Raw genomic sequence first — 21,710 nt, forward strand, 5'->3', positions numbered from 1 at the left:
ACCCCACGCGCGGTGCCCTCTGGGAGTTGTAGTCCGCGCTCCTCCTGCCTTAGCAGCGCAATGCCCCGCGGCGAACTACAACTCCCAGCACCCCCCGCGCTTTGTTTTCCTTCAAACGGCTCCCAGCCCCGCCGCGCGGCCCCTCCCCTCAGCCTGGCGGCGCGCGGGGCCCTCCCGTGTCCCGGCGCGGCCACCGTCGCCTACGCCCCGCCTCCTCCCCCCTCACCTCCTCCCCCCCCCCTCAATGCTCCGAGCCCTTTGACCCCGTTGTTATGCCGGGCCCGAGCCGCCGCCGCCGCCGCCGCCTCCTCCCGTAGCGCCCGGAGCCGCCCCCGCCGCCCCGCCCGCCCCCGCCCCCACCCCCCCCGGCCGCCTCACCTCGGCCCCGCCCCGCCCCCGCCGCCGCCCGCCCGCCCGCCCGCTGCTGCCGCCGCCCGCCCGCGCCTAACGGTCCGCGCCGCGCGGGAGGGAGGAGGAGGAGGAGGAGGAGGAGGATGAAGGAGATGAAGCAGCGGAGGAAGAAGGAGCGCACGTGGGCCGAGGCCGCCCGCCTGGTGAGGGGGGAAACGGGGCCGGGAGAACGGGAGGGGGGCGGGGGCGGCACCCCCGGAGCGCCTCTAGGCCCCCCCCCGGGCCCACCGGGACGAACCGGGGCTGAGGGGAGGCTCGGGGGGGATAAGAGGGGTTGGGGGGGGCTGTGGGGGTCGGGGGGGGGTTCCACAACACCGGGGGTGTCCCGGGCCCGGGGCCGCCTCCAGGCCGCGGCGCTCGGTGGGGGGCTCCTGGGGTGGGCCCCGGGCTCAGGGGGGTGCCCGAGGGGCCCGGAGCCGCCCCACGCTGGGAGCCGGCCGCTGGTGGCCTCCTCCCGGCCCTCTGGGGCTCGGTGTGGGGCCCGCAGCCCCCCCAGGAGAGGCCTGTGGGGAGCCCCGGGGGTGCTGCTACCGAGGGGGCTGCTCCCGGTACCGAGGGGCAGCGGGGGTCCCGGCACGGGGAGAGCGTGGGGCTGGGCGTGCCGGGAGCTGGGCTGAGCCCTGGGGTTGGTGTCGGTGCTCTGGGGACGTTTGTGGAGCCCCCTCCAACTTCCCAAGCGGTGCCTGCAGTGGTGGGGCGGCTCCTTGCTGCTCTCTGCCCACCCCAGCTTCTCCCCGTCAAGCCTTTAAGCTGAATCCATCCCGACCCCAATTTGTGAGCAAGGGAACGCGACAAACCCAGCCTGGACACCTCGCAGGTAGAGAAGGTGAATGAACAAGTGAGCTCCTCTTGTCCTGCTGGTGTGCGTTGAGCACCACAGCTCACTCTTGGTCCCTGGGCAGCAGCCACTGTCCTCAGGGCACCCTGAGGGGGATCTCTGCAGATCCCAGGTGCTGGCGCATGGATCGAGTGGTGATCCCATCCCTGCTGCCGTTAGCTCCATAGCGATGCTCAGCCTCTGCTCTGTGAGGATGCGGGCCTGCTCGCTATGGAGGAACGGATTTATTGGGCTTGAGGGTGTTCTGCTGGCTCCTTTGGTTTGTTGGGCTGTGTTGTTCTGATGTTTTAACCCGGTGAGGTTATGGCTTGGATTGTACAAACATCAGGAGGGGACAGCGTGGGTGAGTCCAGCTGAGGCTCACCTCTCACACCGAGCGTGTCCTACAATAGGGTCTTGGTGCCTCTCCTGTGTGAGACTGGTTTGGATATCCGAGTGAGTTCTCACTGCTTGCCAGGGAGAAACCTAATCAGACAGGCATCCGTCTTCCAGCAACTTGCATAATCTTTTTGTGTGAAAATGATAATGTTTTTGACCCACGTGACGTCGCTTGAAAAACTGGAAAAGGGTGCAAGTGAACCTCTGCAGAGCCTGGGTGCGGGAAGCCGGCGCTGCGGGGCCGCACCCTGCACCCCTGGGAGGCTCTGTGGGTAGCGACCTCGTGGCCGGAGCAGCGCTGGGTGATCTGGTACCAAATCCCCTCTCGTTCAAATGTCCTGAGCTCTGAGGGATGAAAGATCCCTATCTATGGGCTGCCCAGAACACCACATGCTGCTGGGTTTCTAAGAAGCCGTTTCCTGATGTACCTCCCCGCCCTCGTGGAGCGATGGGGAAGGGATCTCTTCACAAACACTGCTCTTCTCACCTACTGCTCTTCTGGCTAGAGCCTCGGGCACATCACAGTAGGTGCGTGAGATGGCTAAGCCTCAGCAGCATCTTAGAGCCATTGAAGAACCAGAAATAGAACCATCTCCTCCTAGATTATCTACTTAGAGAGACCTGCAGTTGCGTAGCTGCACTTCCAGCTTGCAGGACTGATTGTAAATCCACTAAAAATAGATCTTTATTTAACACTAGGCTTACACATGCTCCCTGTCAAAATGCTTTTAATTTTCCTTTCTGACGCACGCTATTGGATTCTGCATTCCTCTCAGTGTTTCCGAGAATCACAGGCAAAAGTGCTTTTTAGTGTTGCTGCTCCTACAGAGCTAATATCATGCACATCCCATAAAATAAGCCTTCAAAGATCCGTTCGAACACCCAGAGCCACGGAACTGTTGGACAAGTGCTGTCAGTGCCAAACACCTCCAACACTGGTGATTTGGTGGGGGGAGCGATGTAAGGCTCCAGCACAGGAACCCCTGGCTCTCAGTACTACAAATCCTGGAGGGGAAAATCCTCGTGGGTTGGTTACGGTGTCGCTTGTGCTGCAGGATTAACGTGGCACGGGCAGGGTCGGGTTGGGGTATGGCTGCTGGAGGCTGGGCTCTGCTGGCTAACGAGGCAGGATCTTCTCCCAGCGCTTGCGTTAAGTAGTCTGTACACTTAATATAGCTGTTGATTGGAAATTGTTCCCCTGAGCGCAGATTCTTTTATCTTTATGTAAATGCTCATTCATGCTCAGTTTTAGGCTGCGCTGTGTCTGACACTTGAGAGAGGTTTTGTAAGCTGTGAAGAATTTCCTTGTTTTTTTTCAGAACAGGCAGCTTCCCTTTTGTGGATCTTGCATCTGCCCCTGCAGCGATGTGCTTCCCCTCGTCAGCCTGTCCCCTCGGAGTGATGGGCAGTGACAGATTCCGAGGGAGGCTCAGAGGAATGGTAACCTGCGGAGGTTTTCTGATTAGTGAAGGAAAAAGTGTGATGGAGCCGTATTGACAGGGAATTAAAATTGTTTGCTCTTTGAGTATAGCTCATCACTTCGTGTTTTCACCGTGTGTTATCTCAGGGTTTGTAGTTCTCCCCTACCAGGTTAGCATCACTTATTCGTGTGATCTTCAAGCATCTGAAAAATCCATATAGGGCGGATGTCATTTAAGAAGTTCCTTAATCAAAACCCGTGGCTGAGCTCTACAGTAACGTGAGGTTGTTTTTTCCCTATTTGCAGAGGTTGGGAGATGGGATGGAGACCCAAGTGGTCCCCTGCATGGCATTGTTGGGAAGTGTCCCATTCACACAGCCCTGCAGGGCAGGCGGCAGTCCCTGTGCCTTGACTCGTTGCTGCAGTGACTCAGTTCCAGATGCTGCTGATATAACTGGGGCATTTGGGTTCCTCTGCTGCTTCTCACTCAAGTCAAACTGAAAGTCAGTATCGGGTTGTGGAGCCCTCTAAAGCCTGGTGACAAACAAAATCAGGATTGTGCATCACTGTAGCCATTACACTTGGGGAATTTAGATCATGATTATGATCAGAAAGTTCCAGGCCGAATACCTGTGGCCACTTTTCTTGGCTGTTTCGGGCCACGTCACACGCCTGTGGTGCAGTCCTCATGCTCGAGCAGACCCAGGGGTGTCAGGGAGTTGTAGGGTTATCTGCTTCCAAAGAAACGTGGTGGTTTACATCTACTGCAGCTTTCTTTTGGTCTTTGTTTCCTGATTTTGTGGATAATCTTCTTATCACAGAAAAGTCCGGTCCTCTTTTTGTGTCATTGAAATTCTTATTTCTAGATCCTTTGGAGCAGTAAGTTCCACAGGCTTTAAAAGTAATGAATAGCCTCTTTAATCCTTCATGTGTAAGTGGCAATTCTGCTCTTCCTATGATATATGAAAGGATGAGATGTTATTTATTTTATTGCCTTTTTAATACCTGACTTTACTCGTTTGCTTTCAAAGGCAAGCAGTCCAAATCTTTTTAGTGTCTACCCATAATTTTTCCCATATCCTTTGCTGTTATCGTAGTCCCTTTCTGAGTTCTGTCCTTCTCTGACAAGAATTCTGACTCTGGAGATGGAGCGAAGCTGAAATGAATGCAGTAATCCAAGGAAGGTAGGCTTCGGAATTACATAATTGGGCAGTGATATTGTTATTGCCAGAAAAGTACTGGATTCTCTGCTGAGAGGTAGGGAGGACTTTTACATCACTGAGGGTCTCTAAGCACAGTGTTGAAGGCTGGATGTGGTAGCAATGTGGTCTGATGCAGGTTGAAGTCTGGTAAAGCACCAACTGGCTTTCTTGTTACGGGGTCAAAGCCGAATTCTGCTGCTTTTTTCTTCTTCGTGTTCATATTTCAGCTGATCAGGGACCAAGTGAAGGTGAGGCTGTTGTAATGCTTACCGTCACCTTGAGGTAGCCTGAAATTTTTAGCACGTCTTTTGTAGATAATGCTGTGCCACATAGAACTTTCTTTGTCTCTGAACCCCAGCCTATGGAGCAGTTCCGTGAATACAGAAGCAAGTTCTGTGATGACACCCGCTGTTTCTGTCTCCTCAGGTGCTGGAAAACTACTCGGATGCTCCCATGACCCCAAAACAGATTCTGCAGGTCATAGAGGCTGAAGGACTAAAGGAAATGAGGTTAGTATTGGGGATCTCATTTAAAACTGTGCATGGAGGGTGAGGAGGCCTCATACAAAGCCTTGGCTTGTTTCGTGTGATCCTGCCTCATCTCTAGCCCACTTTTCTTCCTTCTTTCTCTGCCAGCATGGTAATTTCAGATTACATTACAGACATTTATATACTTTTTTTTTCTTTGACAATAACTGGAAGCTTTTCTTGGATTTTTTGATAACATACAGAGCCCCCTTCATCCACCTATTGTGAAATAAATGCCTGTTGCAGCTCTGATTCCTGTATTGTGTTTGCCACTCATGTGTTTCTCTCATAAGTAGCTCCTGGTACGTTCTACTATTGTGGCTCTAGTTTAGTAAGTTTTAAGTTCTGTCTCCTTTGATGCTTCATTTCCAGAGCAGACGTTATATAGTATGAGACTCAGAAAAGTCTCCTTTGTTTTATATTACTGTCCTGGCTTCTGCACAGATTTTTGAGCACTGTGGTAGTGCTGCTTACACTGTTGTGGCTCTTGACATTGTGCAGAAGATACGTCCTTCTCAATCTGGAAAAAAACTGATATGGAACTTAGGAAGCTACAGGAGTGGGAGATTATTTTTTGGTTAAGTTCCTGTGGACCTCTGTTTCTGTGAGCCAGTAGAAAATAAGGATTGTCTTGCACATCAAAGAAAGTAAAGTAGCCGTGACAGTCCAAGTGCCTCAGTTAGTGCTGTGTGGTCCCCCACCAAAAAGAAAAAAAGAAAGGATGAGGATTTGAGGTTCTGCATGAGTTCTGCCACTGAGGACCAGTGGCAGAAAAAGCAGTCTTTTCCATCCACAGCCTATTGACTGACTTCTGCAGATGTGCAGACTTCTTCTAGTCATGTTTACCTCCTTGCCTTGATTCTGCGGACTGTTTCCCACCATTGGGTTTGCATTTTTTGAACCTGTACTCAACCAGCTACAGAAAGTAAACTCATTTCTTCTGGGACCCAGCAACTCCAAGCGTTATCTTGTTTCTGCTCCGTGTTTGTATGCAAAGTCAGGAAACAGCTGTGGTGGTTTGAATAGTGAAAAACTTTGATGCACGTGGAGGTGTTGTGCGTGGGAGTTACCATTGTTTGGTGAGGTGCTGTGCCACCGTGCTGCTGCATCAGTACTGGAGCTGCTGGAACACCTAGCTTGTGGCTTGGGATCCTTACCGAGTAGGTCTTCTCTGGCTTGGATGCGGGTGGTGGTATCACAGCCCTGAGGCAGGCTTTTAATGAAAACTGTCATATATCTTTGTTTTAATCAATAGCCTGCACCTTTCTCAGATCAGCCCTGTTGTCCAAGCAGGTAGCTAGCTGAAGCCCTATGTGCACAGGCTGTCCTGTGCTCCAGGTAACAGCAGATCCATTTTCTCAGACATTAGTTATTGCAATGTTCTCCCTGTTTTTGACAAGTGACCTGTCACAGCAGGTAGCTAAGGACCCAACTTCGCAGCATGCATCATGCTAAACCCCACCGAGCTACATCATTTGTTTAGAGGCTGGTGGTTTTCCTTTGGGATGTCTGTTTTCTTCCCGTTATTAATTCTCTGCTTTAAGCAAAGACTGTTTTCTTCACCGCATAATTGTTCAAAGAATGCAGGCAGTGATCCTGTCTAGCTAAATATGCGGCAGACTTTCCTGGTCCTTGAATAAAAGGCCTTCCTGAAACTCCATTTCCTGAAGGAAATGGCTTGGCGACTCAAGATGTGGTTTTCCCTTTGAATCAATTTAAGGCAGTGTTGTCCTGGTCCGGGGTAACGCCAGCCCATCGGAAGGGTCCTGGCCCCTGGTTGTCCTACGTGCCCTGTGCGCGAGCTGGGACGTTGGCCTCCAGCACCAGAGCTGGATTCTGCCTCCTGGGAAAGTTTTAACTATTTTTTTTTCCTTCTTTGGGCGAAAAAGTATGGTTTGTTTTTTGTTGTTGTTGTTGTTTTGGGGGGTTTGGGTGTTTTTTTGCCATTCTAAGAAAACTTGTTCTGTGTCTGGTTGGGTTGCTGGGTGTTCCGTTAAATACAGAAGGGAAAGCACTAACAGGCCAGAAGGCTGGAAATTTTTTTTCATAGTATCTAAAAATGATCGAGGGTAATTTCCTCTGTTGTTGAGGCTTATGAATAAACACCCAACAACCAAATGCATTGAGGGTGGAAACAGAAATTGTTCTAAGTGCAGTTTTCAATTTGAGAATGGTTTTCTTTGAAATGTTTTGTCTCAGTCCAATTTTCAGTTTCACTTTTAATAATTTTGAAATCAATATTGCTTTAATGTCTTTTCCAGGTAACTTTCTGCATGCATATGTGTGACTTATTGGAAAACATGAGATTCACATGCACAGAAGTTCCATCAGTGTGAGCGTAGGCTGCTTTAATCACAAATGGCAAAACCAGGCTGGTACAGAGGACTTGACAAATCAGTTCATCAGAACTTTTCTATCCAACCCTGCCAGTGCAGTCCTGTCTATTAGGAGAGACGTTTCAGAAATGTGTATAATTTTTGCTGACTTTGTGTTTTTCTACTGCTGAGTACATCTGGTTTTTAATAAATTCAAACCAGTCCTGAAAATTTGAAGCAAAAAAGGAATAATACAAGTTAGAAATGGCTAAAATAATGACCAGGAGTAACTTCAAAATCAGCGCGTTTCCTGTTTTCTGCAGATTGTTTTACTGTGATGTGTTGAGGCTAATTACAGGTCAAACAGGAAAACAGTAATACTATTCTGACTGAAGAGCCTATCCCATAAGGTTAATAAGTATCATCTTTATTCTCCTAAGTCAGATAAATGATGCTAATTTAAAGAGATCTTTCAGGCCATTTTCTTGATCAGCCCCCGTTTCTGGTGTTTTTTGTTGTTTTGTTTTTTTTTAGTTATTGTCTGAGTCCCTTTCCTGCCTTCCTCTTTTTCAGTGGCACTTCTCCCCTGGCCTGCCTCAATGCCATGCTCCATTCCAATTCAAGGGGAGGTGATGGCCTTTTTTACAAACTGCCTGGACGGATCAGCCTGTTCACACTCAAGGTAAATGTTGAGTTTCTACTCTCAGTTGAAGGCCAAGGTGCAAGCTCTGCTTGTAATGCATAGCTGCGTGCTAAACTGTTACTGAGCATCATATGAGCTGAATGTGCTGCATCTGAGATCATCCTCTGAAAGTGTGTCTGGAATTCATTATTTCACTTTAGTTTGTATCTTTCGGCTATATTCAGCCATAGGTGATATATTCATTTTAAACCCCTTATTATTTCTTGAATTGCTCAAGTAAGATAAATTCTTCTTCCAGTATTTGGAGTTCAACTCAGGTGGCTGATTATCAGAATGGTCCTGTTTCACTCCTTTTCCGACAGCCACAAGGCCAACCAATGAATTACATTGGTCTGAGAACTTGTAGCTCCGAGTAAAATCTCAATTGGAAAACGTATTTTCATTTTCTCTGGTTGGATGGTGTTTCACTGCATCCTGTGTACAGTTAGCATCACCATCTTCCTCACATCTCAAGGTCCCTCTGAAATGTTTTTTATTTTAGTCTATTGTCCCAGTAATCATAAATGTTGAAAATATGTCTGGTCTCAGGCTTTTCTTCTGCATTGTTTTGTACTGTTGGATTCCCTGATAAATATCAGCTTAATAGACGCTGGTATTTTTGGCTATTTTGTTTGCATCCTTTTTTCCTGCTGTCAGAAAATTTTGTTAATTTGTCATACTTTACTGCAAACAGATGGAATTGAAATGGCTTTGATTATACAAGTAGTAAATGCATCTACTAAACTTGCTATCTTAGTAGTTGATAATTCTGGTGATACCTGTTCTTTTAGTAGTAAGAATGAGATGTTTCTCTTCATTAGAAAGTGCTTGCTTGTTTCTTGCAGAAAAGCGTGATATGTTAACCTTACATGTTTTGGATATATTTGAGTTATTCATCTAGGAAGTGTCTGTGAAGCGTGCTGATAATTAGGATGACTTCTTTCCATTAGGAGCCTAAACATGCTTAAAAATATCTTACTGCATGAAAGGGATTAAAATAGGGAAGATAAAAAATCTAAACTAAAAGCTACATCCACTAAACCATCTGTTCCCATAGGCGCAAGTGGTAGTTGTTGGGAGGAAGGACTGTAGTCACCTGAGCTTTGTTTGCCCCTTTAGAAGGATGCTCTTCAGTGGTCTCGAAATCTGTCTGTGCCAGAAGGGGATGAACTGGAGGATACAGCAGACGCAGAAAGCTGCGAGTCCAATGAAGCAAGCACTGTGAGTGGTGATAATGATGGTAAGTGTCTGATAACGTTAATCTTAAGTTATAAGCATCTACTTCTGGGTCTGAACGAGTGCCCGTCTATTTCAGTGTCTCTTGATGAAACCTCCTCTAATGCTTCCTGTTCCACTGAATCTCAGAGCAAGGCATCCTCTACTGCCAGGGAGAGCAGCAGAACAGCCTCACAGGTAGGAAAATGTGGGACTAATGGAAACAAAAAGCCTCCGAAGGGAAGCTTTCATTGCTGCATGCTGTTGGGATTAGCATGACAGGGACTAGGTGTGCACAGGTGCCTCGGGGAGAGTTACGGGCATGTCTCCTTAGGCGAGGAGTTTCTATGACATGGAGGGATCATATACAAGGAGGTAATTTTGAACACTCTGCTATTTGTAAATGTAATTAATGACTGACACATGAAGATTTACCTAGGATCTGGGTGGTTCTTTATTTGGGAAATATGGTACATGGAAGATTAACCTGTCTTTCTGTAATGTCTTTCTTTGTTTTGTTCTTGTTTTCTTTCTGGACCACAGACAACCAAACAAAAGAAAAAGACCGGTGTAATGCTGCCACGTGTTGTTTTAACACCGCTGAAAGTAAATGGGGCACACATGGAGTCTGCATCTGGTGAGCATTGCTTTTGTTTTGGTGATTTTTGCAATGGCTCTGTAGTTACCTCTTAATCAGTAGTCCCTAATTGTAAGTTTGACTGAGGACTTCTTTAACAATTTTTGAGAATGCATGTGACTGAGTTGTGCTGTTGAGTATATGTTTATCTCCATCAAAATAGCTGGTAACTGGACAAAACCTTGTAGTAGTGAAACTGTTGTTCTTAGCAGGTAATTTTGGTATGCTAAAACCACTCTGCAAGTTGGGCTTCTGCTGTTCTTTGCATGTTTTTGTGAGATTGTTTTGCTTTTAGGCTTCACAGGAAGGCATGCTGATGGGGAGAGCAGTAGCACATCCAGCAGTAGCAGCAGCTCTTTGGCCCTGTGCAACACCACCTTGCGCAGCAGAACAGAAATAAACAGGGATCCGCCACAGCTGCTGAGAGGTATCCGAAAGCCCACAGCTGGTAAGTGCTCCTGATTAAAGTTAAGAGAAAATCCTCCATAAAAGCAGGCAATGTTGAAGTCTGTGTATTTCTGAGAAAAGAACACCAGGGTTCTCTTCCTTTGGAGGGCATATGACATTCTTAAGGCTCTTCATCTGGACCTTCCTCTCTGAATTATAGCGAGCCAGTTGTTGAGAAGTTTGTCTAGTCTGAAAAGCAGTATCAAGAACTGTACCTGAATATGACAAAAATGTGACCTCATATCAAAATCCCACATGCGTGCTTGCTATTAATTAGCATGGCTGAGAGAGCCATTCTTCACACTTGAATACTACAGTCTTTACTGGTTTTGCTGCAGTAGTTTGTGTTGTGGGGTTTTTGCCGATGATGTTGAAACATTTTTGTACAATAATGTTTATCTTATTTGCCTGTCCTTAAACTACAGGGCAAATGAAACGAAACAGGGGTGAGGATATTGACTTCGAAACACCGGGTTCCATTCTTGTCAATACAAACCTGCGAGCTCTGATAAACTCCAGAACATTTAACGCACTCCCATCGCACTTCCAGCAGCAGCTTCTTTACCTCCTTCCAGAAGTTGACAGACAGGTATGGAGGTGCAGCACTTGGGTGTTTTCCACTCTCTGTGTAGCCTCTAGCTTGCAGAACATCTGAAGCAAATGTTTTCTCTCTGACCTGTTTTTTGTCCTCTTAGGTTGGGGCTGATGGGCTGATGCGTCTCAGTGGCAGTGCTCTGAATAACGAATTTTTCACCCATGCTGCTCAGAGCTGGAGAGAAAGACTAGCTGATGGTGAGTAGGTTTGCTTGCTTCTGTGGTTGGAGAATGGGTAATCATTTTGTGGGCTTTCTTTGTTTTTCCTCTTACAGTTAGCAAATGGAAATTCAGTCCAGTTTGGCTGTATATCTGGCTGTATTGCCCCCAATTTTTATCTCTTTTTTTGTTAAAATCAAAGATGTGTTTTCCTTAGGTGCCATGGGGCCTTCAGAATGGAATGGTGGAGGTGTAAAGTAACATTAGACTTATCTTCCGTTAAATGGTGACCTACATCTGGTAAAACAGAATTTGTTTTGTTTTGTTTTCAGATTTGCTTGAGGCTGTGTGACTGTCCTTAAGTAGTTGCAGGCGGCTTGTAGATCTGTAGTAGGGTGGAGAGCAGCATGATAACAGAAGATCTGTCCTTCAAAGAGAGCTGCTGTACTATACTATTAAAACAAAAAAAAGGTTACATTTGCAAAATTTATTTTGTTTGGAACTGAATTTCAGTATCTTGCTTTCGTGTAGGTGAATTCACACATGAAATGCAAGTTCGAATTCGGCAGGAGATGGAAAAGGAGAAGAGAGTGGAACAATGGAAGGAGAAGTTCTTTGAGGACTACTACGGACAAAGGTGATAAATTTTGCCTCCTCTGTCCTGTTTTATCTATGCTTATGAAGGCGGCAGAGTGTTTCTGCTTGTGGTTACCTGAGAAGATGCACCATGAACTCCTTGTAAAAATATAGTTGTGGAGTGAATCATTCAGACTGTTGCTTCAGGGGAATCCTTAAGTGGAATTGGCTTGGTCAGAGCAGACTTTTATAGCCTATTTATTTTGTTTTTGAGACAAGTGAATACTATTTGTTTTCCATCACAGATCTTTACGTTTTCTGATTTTCATCGTTCCCTGTGACAGTAATGTGGGATAGCAGATGTACAGGTTATCTCATTGCAGACTGACTTAATGAGGTTTTGATGAGTCTCTGCTTTGTAATGTGTATGTTACTATGTATAGTGGTGACAGTACAGCTATAAATAATAGATGAAATGCTTAAATTAGGATGGGCTTTAGCTTCTAACTAGTTTTTATGTTTGCCTTATAGGTTGGGCTTGACCCAAGAAGAATCCCAGGAACAGAATTTGGTGCAAGAAGATGCTGAGAACAGGACAGGACTGTCTGTTAAAGGAGAAGCAAGATTGCCACGCGGTCCTTCTACACGGCAGAGAGACGGGCACTTCAAGAAACGCTCCCGGGCCGACCTGCGATGCAGAGCCAGGAGGAGCCTGTACAAATTACGTGAATCTGAGCAAAAGGAGGCCTCCAAAGAGACTGCCTCTGTGGGACCAGATTCCTCTCTTCGTAAAGAGACCAAACCTGAGATGGACCTGAAGAAAGATGATCCAACAAGCACTTCTACTGCAGTACTGAATCCAGAGAGTTCAGAACTGCATCTCTCTCCAGAAACTTCCAAGTCGCACGGTAAATCGGAAGATCCGTCATCGGCAGCTGCAAGCAGAATTCCTAGTTTGCCCCAGGAGAACTCAGCTCGGGAGTCGAAGGACCAGAAGAGGAAATGCTTTGAGGAGGCTGCCTCTGCATCCTTCCCCGAAAAGAAGCCCCGGCTTGAAGATCGTCAGTCCTTTCGTAACACAATTGAAAGTGTTCACCCAGAAAAGCCACAGCCTACTAAAGAGGAGCCAAAAGTCCCACCCATCCGGGTAGGAAAGAGAATTATAGCTGCTTGGTATCCCAGGGCTGTCATGCTTATTAGCATCAAAACATTACTGAAATGTCAAGTGTTGTCATCTTAGCAGAAGTAGTGGCAGGGTTTCATTGGCAGAGCTGGCTAAGTACCTCGGATTACCACAGGTCACTATCTTGTTTAGAAGGGCAAAGAATGGAAAATCATTCCAAGGTCTTTGCACAAGAGCACAGGGTAACCTTGACTGTTAGTTTGCATTTTTGCGGATACAGAAATCACTTTTCCTGAAACTATCTGACTTATTGCAGAAGAGACCTTCAGATCATGTTCTTTATCATGTGTAGTTTCCCAATTCCTTTCCTTTGGGGGCAGAAAAGTATTCCTTCTGAGTTTCGCTGTTTTAACTGGAGGCATCCATCTTGCTAGCTTCAGAGTAGTCATCCTGATGTAAAGGAGACCATTTTGATTTCTAAAGCTCTGAAAGCAAACCACCCGTTTCATATTCATCTGCTGGCTCTGGTAAAGCAGTGTTAATGCTAAGTGAGCTTTACGTATTGCGTGACAGGGCGCATAAGCAGAGGTTACAGGAGCCGTGCTACTTCTCTGCCAAAGTTTGTTTTTAAGTTGGAATTTTAACTCTTTATACTGAATTCTCATAGCAAGACTTATGATGAACAGATGTTAATAAAATGCATTTCACTGTCTGAAAATAGTCGAGCCTTAGCACTAAGTGCTTTTCTCTTTCTTTCAGATTCAACTTTCACGTATTAAACCACCCTGGGTGGTTAAAGGTCAGCCAGCTTACCAAATATGCCCCAGGATCATCCCCAACACGGAGCCCTCCAGCCGGGGCAGGAGCGGGGCCCGAACACTCGCAGACATTAAAGCCCGTGCTCTGCAGGCCCGAGCCCAGCGAGAAGCTGCTACAGCTGCCATCGGAGGTGGGGGTGGCCCAGGCGGAGGGAGCAGCACTGACGAAGGAGGTGGCGGAGGAGAATCCAACAGCCACACAGAGCACAGGAGATCAAAGAGAACTCATGGAAAGCGTTCGTCAGATCTACAACGAACACAATTACTGCCGTCTCTCCGTCTAAATGGAGAAAAGGCTGACTCTGAGATGGCTGCTCAGGCAGCTAACGCGGATTCCTTTGCCTCTTCAACACAAGACTCCTTTTCTTCAAAGCGTGAGGGAAGCGGCGTTCCGGAGCGCGCTGCAGGCACTAGCTCAGGGGAAGCTCAGCCCGTGGATGGCTCACCTAGAAGGCAGTCCTGTGATGCTGTGACTGGGTCATCGTCTGACAGTGCAACTTTGGAGAGGCGGGAGGAGAGCCCTGAACAGCTCCCCTGCGATGCAAGGACTGAAACCCCAGCTTGTGTTGCATCAGAGGAGAGGCAAAGTATAAAGCTGAAATGCCTGGTTCCTCCAGTAAACGGTCTGTCTTGTTCTCAGGTACAGGGAGCTGTGATCAGCCCTACAGGAGATGGGATTCCGTCAGAACTCAAAGGTGGTAGCTCTCCCCCAGTACAGTTGGATTATCCTTCTGATGTAAAGGAAAATTCCTCCAGTTGTCCTGCTCTTCTGCCAGAATTGTCATCAGGTGGTAAAGAATGCCATGAGCCAGAAGTGATATCTAGATTTAGATGTAATGGTTCTGAAACATTTGTGGAACAGCGCACGAGAAACGATAGCGATAACTCCAGAACAGTGACTGCCGGAGTGGAGAAAGTAATGCCTGCACGGTATCAGTTCACACATCTGCAGGCAGAGAAAGAGAGTGATGGCAAAACAAGTAATGAGGAACAGAATACAGAGTCTCTGGTGAAATCCTCTTTATGTGAGGACTTCATTTCTCAGAATAGGATAGATACCTCTGAAAAACTTGTGCAGCCTAGAGAGAGGTGCCCCAGAACAGAATCAGAAGATGTGTGTCAGCCACTGAGAGCGACTCAAGAGTTCAAGCTGAATGGAGACGATGAAGTACGGAGTACACACAGTGAGACAACAGATACTGCTTCGGATTTTGAAGCTGACGTAGCTGATGAGAACGTAGAGATGGATATATGTTTCAGAAGTGTCAACTGCAGGGAGGTAGCAAGGAAAGACTCCTGTCAGAGCAACACTGAGAGACGTGATAGAGTTAGATCGAAGTTACCTGTGGAAACAGATAGTCTGGCCTTTGCTGTGGACTTCTCTTCGGTCACAGAGACGAGCACTGCACCTCCACCTCAGAGATGGGGGCCGCATGCACCATTGCCCCCAAAATCCGAGAGGCTGTCAGGTTCTGCTCGGCCCATATCCTCTGTTGAAACCAACAACCCTTTGGTGATGCAGCTGCTTAAGGGGAACCGTCCACTGGAAGAAGTCATCCCAGGATCTCAAGCCAGTGTCAAGCTGGAAGTTACACAACCCCCTGCAGACAAGCAGCCAGAAGGCCTCTCCGTGCAAGTGGAGAGAGGTAGCAGTTGCTATTTTGGCAAAGAATCTTCTCCAGATGTACAAATGAAGACGAGCGCCCTAAGCAGGAGTGATGACTTCCACTCAGTGAGATCTGTAGATCCCCAGGAAAAGAAGCGGGGACCAGGGGCAGCGGTGCCTAGAGCAGAGGATATGGAGAATCAGTCTATTCCAGAAAAACATTCCAAAATTGACTCAGCTTTAAGCTGCCAAGACCAACTAGTAAATGTTGTGGCAAGTGCCTCTCAGAAGCATGAAGAGATGAGCCCTCAGGAAAGAACGTTTTCTTCCTGTAGCTTTGAAGAGCAAAAGGAAGTGTCCAAGACCCATCGGGTGCCACAGCGCAACCCACTAACAAATGTTATCACAAATAGAAGTCCTGAGAAGTTGAACCCATCTCCAGAGCCTCCGTTTTTATCTCCAAATGTGAATTCTCTTGGTCCAAATCAGACAGGGAGTACACCGGCCAATAAAAATTACATTGGAGTTAAAGGCAAAAAGCTCTTTGGTTCTGGTTTTCCTTGCAACGCCAGTGTCAGACTACATCACTCGAGGGCTTCAGATCAAGTTTCAGACATGGGGACCTTGGCCCCCAGCAAACAGATTCCTCTGACCAAGAGCTGTGCGTCTGGAGAAGGAATGCCAGGTGTAAGGGAAGAATGGACTTCAAAGCAGCACGTGAACACCATGGGAGAAATAAGAAATGAGAACGCGCTGGCATGTGACAGCCCAACCAAGAACAGTGGAGAGAAGCAGAAGGAAGCAGCACAAAGCCCTCTGGAGCTAACTGAGCACTTGCAAAGTGTTCCGCTGGTTATGGACCTGCCATTTCTTAAGTTTTCAAGGGAACCAGGGAAAAGACACAATCACCCTTTGGAGCCTTCTTCCATACCTTCTCAGTTCAATATCAAACAGGCATTTTATGGGAAGCTTTCTAAGCTGCAGCTTAATTCCACCAGCTTTAATTATTCATCTAACACTCCAGCTTTTCCCAGAAGTCTTGCTGGAAGCATGATGCAGCTAACCCACAAAGCGAACTTTGCTGCAAACCATAATACATCCCTTTCTGTGCAGATGTTTGCTGATAGCAGCAGTGTTGAAGAAATATCGTTCAAGTGTTCGTGCAGCCTTAAAGCCATGATTATGTGTAAAGGCTGTGGGGCATTTTGTCATGACGACTGTATAGGACCCTCTAAGCTTTGTGTATTGTGCCTTGTGGTGAGATAATAAATTATGGCCATGGGACAAATTGTATATTCAGTGTGTGTATTTTGATAATGACTGATCCTAAAACCTGTACACAAAATGCTATTCTGTTTATAGTAGAAATGCTGTTACACTTTGTTTTGGTGAGGAAAGTTGACTTGCCTTCCCACTGAAATCTACAGCGCAAAACCCTTCCTTGCTCACAACTACTCCACTGTCTGTGGGCTGCGCCCCACTGGAGCCATCCTTCTGCTTAACGCTCTTGTGGAAATACTGATTGTGCTCTGGTACACATGCTGAGGCTAACACCTGGCCGGGAGGCAGTTTGCTGTGGCAATCCGTGGACCCTCTGTAGAGGAAATCTTTACATCCAAAGGAACTGGAACAGGGTGTTTTCTATTTCAGGGCTGCGCTAGGTTAGCCCCTACAGTCTTCCACTCTCCCCTTCTGCCATCTCCATTCTCGGTTTGTGTGGGCAGCACCATGTGCAGTAAGTGCGAGCAGAAAGCTGCTCTGCAGGAGACGGTTCTGCACGGGCTCTGGATGCTGCAGGTGGACGGAGGGACCAGCGAAGCACTCTGCAGGTGGAGCCGCGTGCAGCTGACCGGGTACTGGATGGAGCCAACTGAGAGGATGCAAGAAGCAAATAGGTGGCACGTGCCACCTGAATGCCTTCTGCTGGTCTGCAGGAAGACGCGTGGGCCATGGGACTGCGTGCCTGGCTGAACTCTTGGACCAGCTGCTGTGACTGCCTCTTTTGGCTGGCTGTTGCTACAAGTTAGTGGGGAAAGTCAAAGGTTCCTAGAAGCTCGTTTAGGTGGCCAGCGATCTCTGTATTGTAGCTCTGCAATGAGGACCTTAACGTGACAGCATCTGACCACTTGCAAGTGTCTAGCTGTGCATCTGTGTGATGATCATCTAACATTTAAAGCAGTATTTTTTTTTTTCCTTTTTTAAAAAATATTTTCATTCTTGGATGTATAAAGTGAATTATTTGGCTCCTGTAAGTATCCTCTATGCATCTGTTTGATCATGTATTTATATGTTGTACACAGTACTGGCCAACTCTGTAAATGGATGTAATGTACATAGAACATAAAGGGTTCTTTTTTTTCCTTGGATTTTCGGGCTCTACAGCAGTATTGCATTAAAGTGGTGTTAGTTATTAATCTGCATCTGTAGTCAGAGCCACTGTATTCTGTCTTACCTAGCGTGAGGCTCGACATGCAAAGGTGACTCTCGGTTCTGACAGCCTCCTCCTCTGCCCAGGGCTCCGTGCTGTGTTGTGCAGGTAGACTGTGATGTAGAAGCTCGAGGATGACCCGAGGGGCTTTGCTGAGCTGAGTGTGCTTTCCTGGTCACTCCGAGCTAGCTGCCAGCTGTCGCTGTAACCGCATCTCCCAGCGCTCGGCTGGGGCTGCACTGCAAAAAGCTGAACGGCCTCGTGCAGCCGTGGGCTGGCAGAGAGCAGAAACTCGCCTCTCTTCCTCCTCGGAGTAATTACTTACCAAAAGTGAATTGCTTCAACGGGGGCAAAAGTCGGCTGTTCTTCAAGCACACAGTAGCAAGAATTGTGGGGGGGGTTATTTTTATTTTTTTTCTGCTTGTATCTTTTCTAGCTCTATCCTACCTCCCTTCACCGTGCACTATTTTTTTTTTTTTTTTTTTTTTTTAAACTGAGATGCAAGCCTGAGGGATGCAACAAGTTTAGTCTCAAATGGTTTATCTTTAGTGCATCTGACAGTCTCATATTGTGGAAGGAGAGAGAGAACCAACTCCTGCGTGCACACGCGCGCCCTGGGATGAGCTGAAACGCAGTATTAGTGAGGTCGGAGCGGAGGTGTGAAACCTGCTTACCAAAGATCGGGAGCAGAGCTGGGGTTCTCTGGCTCTGTCTCCTCTGGGGCCACTGTAGTGTACAGATTGAACCGGTCTGGTTTGCAGAGCCCTCCGGGGGGGCCTGCTCATGTATGTCCCTTGTGGTATTGGAAAAATAAACACTCTGTAAAACCTCCATTTGTGGTTTCAATCCTCTTTTTCTGAAATCATCCGCTGTGCTCTTTAAGGCAATATTGCTTTTTTTTTTTTTTTTTTTTTTTTTTTTTTTTTTTTTTTTAACTGGGAGCGCTCCAGAGCTTCTGGGCTCAGATGATTAAAAAGAGGGGGGAGTGTTGTTGTCACAGCCTCATCACGTTGTTTTTTATACACTTGCAGATAACCGAAGACCGTGCACCTGCTGCAAACACTGCGTGGCTCTTGGGAAGTAGATGCTGGAAAGGCTCACACAGAAGCCGTGTGGGTGTGGGATGCTGCTGGAGGCAAGTTTGCACGAGCCCCTCCGCAGTGACGGTGACCCCAGCCACCAGCCTCCCCGTGGCACCGGGCTGCAGGCGATGTGCTGGGGCTTCCCTAGCAGCACCAGGCAGAGCCTCTGCTCCTGCTGTTGTACAGCTCGTGTGCTATGGTGCTGTCCTAACAAGCTGCTGAGTAAATGGATCTGGAAATGTTTTCAAAAGCACAACATTGGGATACCAATTACACTGTTGTTTGTGGGTTTTTTTGAAGCTATCTGTACATTATTGATACATTTTTTTTTTTTTTTCTAGGTAGGAAGCATTTTTAAAAAGAATAACACGGAAGATCCCGTTACGTGCCTCACTTCTGCTCTCACTGCGTGGATCTTCCCAAGGCAGGTGGCGATCTCATGCAGCGGGCGGTGGGGCTGCTGGGGGTGCTCGGATCCGTGCGGCAGTGCAGTGTGTAACGAGGCTCTGTCGTGCTGCAAAACGGCCGTGGCCATGCTCTGCTCTCAGCTCCACCACGCAATTAATTCTGGGCTGTTTGCGTGCACGAGCGTGGTGGTAACGGAGCCCACATTCCTTGGGCTGCTTGCTTTAAAAATAGTGATAGGAATGAAAGGGGGGGAGCAAAACCAAAAGCTGAATGTTTGCTCCGTTTGAGTGCAAAGAGAAGCTCTGTCCCAAGCACAGGAGGAGGTTAAAGCTCTGAATCCCTCGCTTTTGGAGCTGAGATGTCTCCATGTAGCCAGCAGTCCTCGCCGCAGTCTTTCGGCAGAGGCAGCTGGCTCGTGGAAACCCCCTGACCTCAGCTGGCTGAACATCAGCTGCTGCTGCTCTGGGGTCCTGTTCACGAGGGGAGCCGTGGGCTGGGTCAGCAGCTGCTTTGGCACCAGCTTGGCAGGGAGAAAAAAGGGTTTAGGAAGGAGAAAAGGGGGCTGTGGCTTGGGGTGGTGTGCTGGTGGTGCCCTGACTGGCAGCCTGTGTCTGCAAACGTGGGTGCCTTTAAACATACCCAGGTGATTTAAGTAAGCTAAAACCAAGGAATGCAAAAACTTTGTTGTTACTTAAGGGAGCTCTGAAATTGTTAAATAATTGAAATCAGCAGTTGTCTTTCATTGGTGTGGTGAAGGGTGATGTCAGGATTAGTTATCTGCAGAACAGAGGAGCTCGGAGGCTTCAAAGTTAAACTGTTATTAATGGCTGAATTTCACACAGAACAAATATAAATATTTTTTTTTCCTCCATGACATTTATCTACTAAATAACCGATTTCCTCTTCCAAAGGCAGTCTCCTGCCTGCTGTTTGCATCTCGCTTTGCAGCGCCGTGGAGCAGTGGACAGCCCAGCCAACGCTCTCCATGGCAGAGCTGCAGGAGCAGCAGCAGGAATTTCCAGAGGCAGGGGAAGGGCTCTGCACGGCCATGCGACTGCTGCTGCTGCTGTCCATGACTTGCAGCAGCACCTCCCTTGCTTGGTTTTCACGTTGGGAACAGAGCTTCCCCAGGGGCTTGATGTGTGTTAAAACTGAATGGTGTTCTGGAAGTGCTGGGACACACATTACCTGCGGTAGCTGTGTGCACACAGACACGTGTGTTAACAGCAATTAACACGCAGGGTCCATTTTGGGATGCGCTGTCCCAGCTGACTATTGACGAGTGCAAATGTTCAGGGCACCCTTTGGCTGCTCGCTCAAGGCTTTGGCAGCAAATCCCTGGGAAGGTCCTGCCCGTTCTGCATCACAGGTAAGGGCGTGCGTCAAAATGGGATGTTTCCACCAAAGCTGTGACCGGATTTGACTCATCTTTCCTCGGCCCTCCTGACTCAGCCAGTCACTGAGCCTGGTCAGGAGATTTTATCTACATAGCGCTTTGAGATAGACGTTTTATGGATGCAAAGATTTATTATACTTAATGAATAAAGCTGATAACGAAAAATCAGTATTTTCCATGAGGAGAGGGAGAACTTTCCACAAACTTCAATGAAAACTCCATATTTCCACAAAAAACAGACACTTCACAAAATTAATTTTGTCAAAATATAAATTAAGCATTAATCCGTGACTATCCCCGCCTGTGAGTGCTAACGCTGCTCTCTACGGTAACTGCAGCTGTCTGTTACGGAATGGAAAGCACAGCTTATGTCAAAATAATTGCATGGTAAATTTTTTTTTAAAAAAGACCTAAATTTAGAAGCCGTTTTGGTGGCGAATGACACTGACCTCTCGCGCGCTGCGGGGCTGGGGCTGGGCTCCGCCTGTGCTGCGCTGAGCAGACGCGGCTGGCGATGGCGCGGGGCGCAGCGGGGAGCCAGCAGCCCCCGCTGGGGTTGATTTTGAGGAGAGAGCCCTTTTTGTTATACAGTGTTTATTAAGTAGATTCAGTCTTATATATGATATACAGATTCAAAAGAAAAAAAGGATTCCACATACTTATGAAATCAGTGCATTTAGCAAGTAATACCATGGAGATAACAGCTTGATTAACAGCTCATTGGTCTTTGTTAAGTGAGGGGAACAGGGAGTTGGCCTGTGCTAATCATTCCACAAACAGAACAGAATTAAGTTGCATCACATATATAATAGACACACATTCTAAGAATTAAAATATTAAGCCACATTTACTGGAAAAATCCACAGTATATAACACAAATAACTCTTATCAAGCTCGTTGAGGAGGAAGTGCTCATCTGCTTAAGAGCCACATTAAGTTGCATAGGTGCCTATCTGCAAAAATATCATTTTGAAATGAATCAATTGATTAAGCAATAAAGTGTCACCTTAAAAGCTGGATTAAGTGCCATATGCTTTCTCTCTGGCCCCTCTGGAAAGCGCTGACTTTCCGAAGAGCCATCTTCTGCTTCGTTTTGGAGCCCCTCCGTCTCCCGAGGGAACGCTCTCCTACCATTTTAATCTGAAATTAACATCTCGGGCGATTTAACCATGTTAGTTAAAGTATGTTTCCAATTATGCCGATGAGTGTTTCCCCCCCCCGGCTTCCTCACAAGCCCCCAGTTGGCTCGATTGCGCTTCTCCATTGTTTGGACCCTAAACTGAGCTGGGCAGCTTTCACCTTTGTGCCTCCGATGTCAGAAGGAAGATGGTGAAATAGCAGGACCGTGCCATTTGTGTTTGGAGGTCTGGTTATTTAGTGAACTGAACTTCAGATTAATTCTCATTTTGAAGCGCAGCCAATCTTTAAATTGGCCACAGGAAAAAAAA

At 47.4% G+C, this 21,710-nt stretch overlaps 1 protein-coding gene across 4 annotated transcripts; it reads left to right on the forward strand.

The window, feature by feature from the left end:
• The first annotated feature begins 437 nt into the window (after positions 1-437).
• On the forward strand, positions 438-19,857 carry ASXL1 (ASXL transcriptional regulator 1). 4 transcript variants are annotated; one of them, XR_014618896.1, is made up of 14 exons: positions 438-554; positions 4,676-4,758; positions 7,665-7,773; positions 8,893-9,186; positions 9,532-9,625; positions 9,921-10,073; positions 10,498-10,661; positions 10,768-10,864; positions 11,357-11,462; positions 11,933-12,548; positions 13,284-17,196; positions 18,408-18,515; positions 18,804-18,886; positions 19,782-19,857. XR_014618896.1 is itself a non-coding variant. In XM_084296552.1 (12 exons), exons 1-12 carry the CDS (start codon positions 495-497, stop codon positions 16,212-16,214), a joined length of 4,632 nt encoding a protein of 1,543 aa, XP_084152678.1. In that variant the 5' UTR covers positions 438-494; the 3' UTR covers positions 16,215-18,166. The 4 variants fall into 4 exon arrangements, 3 of the variants coding, with proteins under 3 accessions (XP_084152678.1, XP_084152677.1, XP_084152679.1); XM_084296552.1 differs by lacking the exons at positions 18,408-18,515; positions 18,804-18,886; positions 19,782-19,857 and having other exon boundaries at positions 8,893-9,013; positions 9,089-9,186; positions 13,284-18,166; XM_084296551.1 differs by lacking the exons at positions 18,408-18,515; positions 18,804-18,886; positions 19,782-19,857 and having other exon boundaries at positions 13,284-18,166.
• Positions 19,858-21,710: the final 1,853 nt, after the last annotated feature.

This window comes from Netta rufina (assembly GCF_964035555.1).
Source record: "Netta rufina genome assembly, chromosome: 16".
Lineage (NCBI taxonomy): Eukaryota > Metazoa > Chordata > Aves > Anseriformes > Anatidae > Netta > Netta rufina.

Coding starts and splice junctions, on each gene's coding strand:
- ASXL1 (XM_084296551.1), top strand. CDS start 495: ATGAAGGAGATGAAGCAGCGGAGGAAGAAGGAGCGCACGTGGGCCGAG. Junction 7,774..8,892: donor TCAGCCTGTTCACACTCAAG/GTAAATGTTGAG, acceptor TTGCCCCTTTAG/AAGGATGCTCTTCAGTGGTC. Junction 11,463..11,932: donor GAGGACTACTACGGACAAAG/GTGATAAATTTT, acceptor TTTGCCTTATAG/GTTGGGCTTGACCCAAGAAG.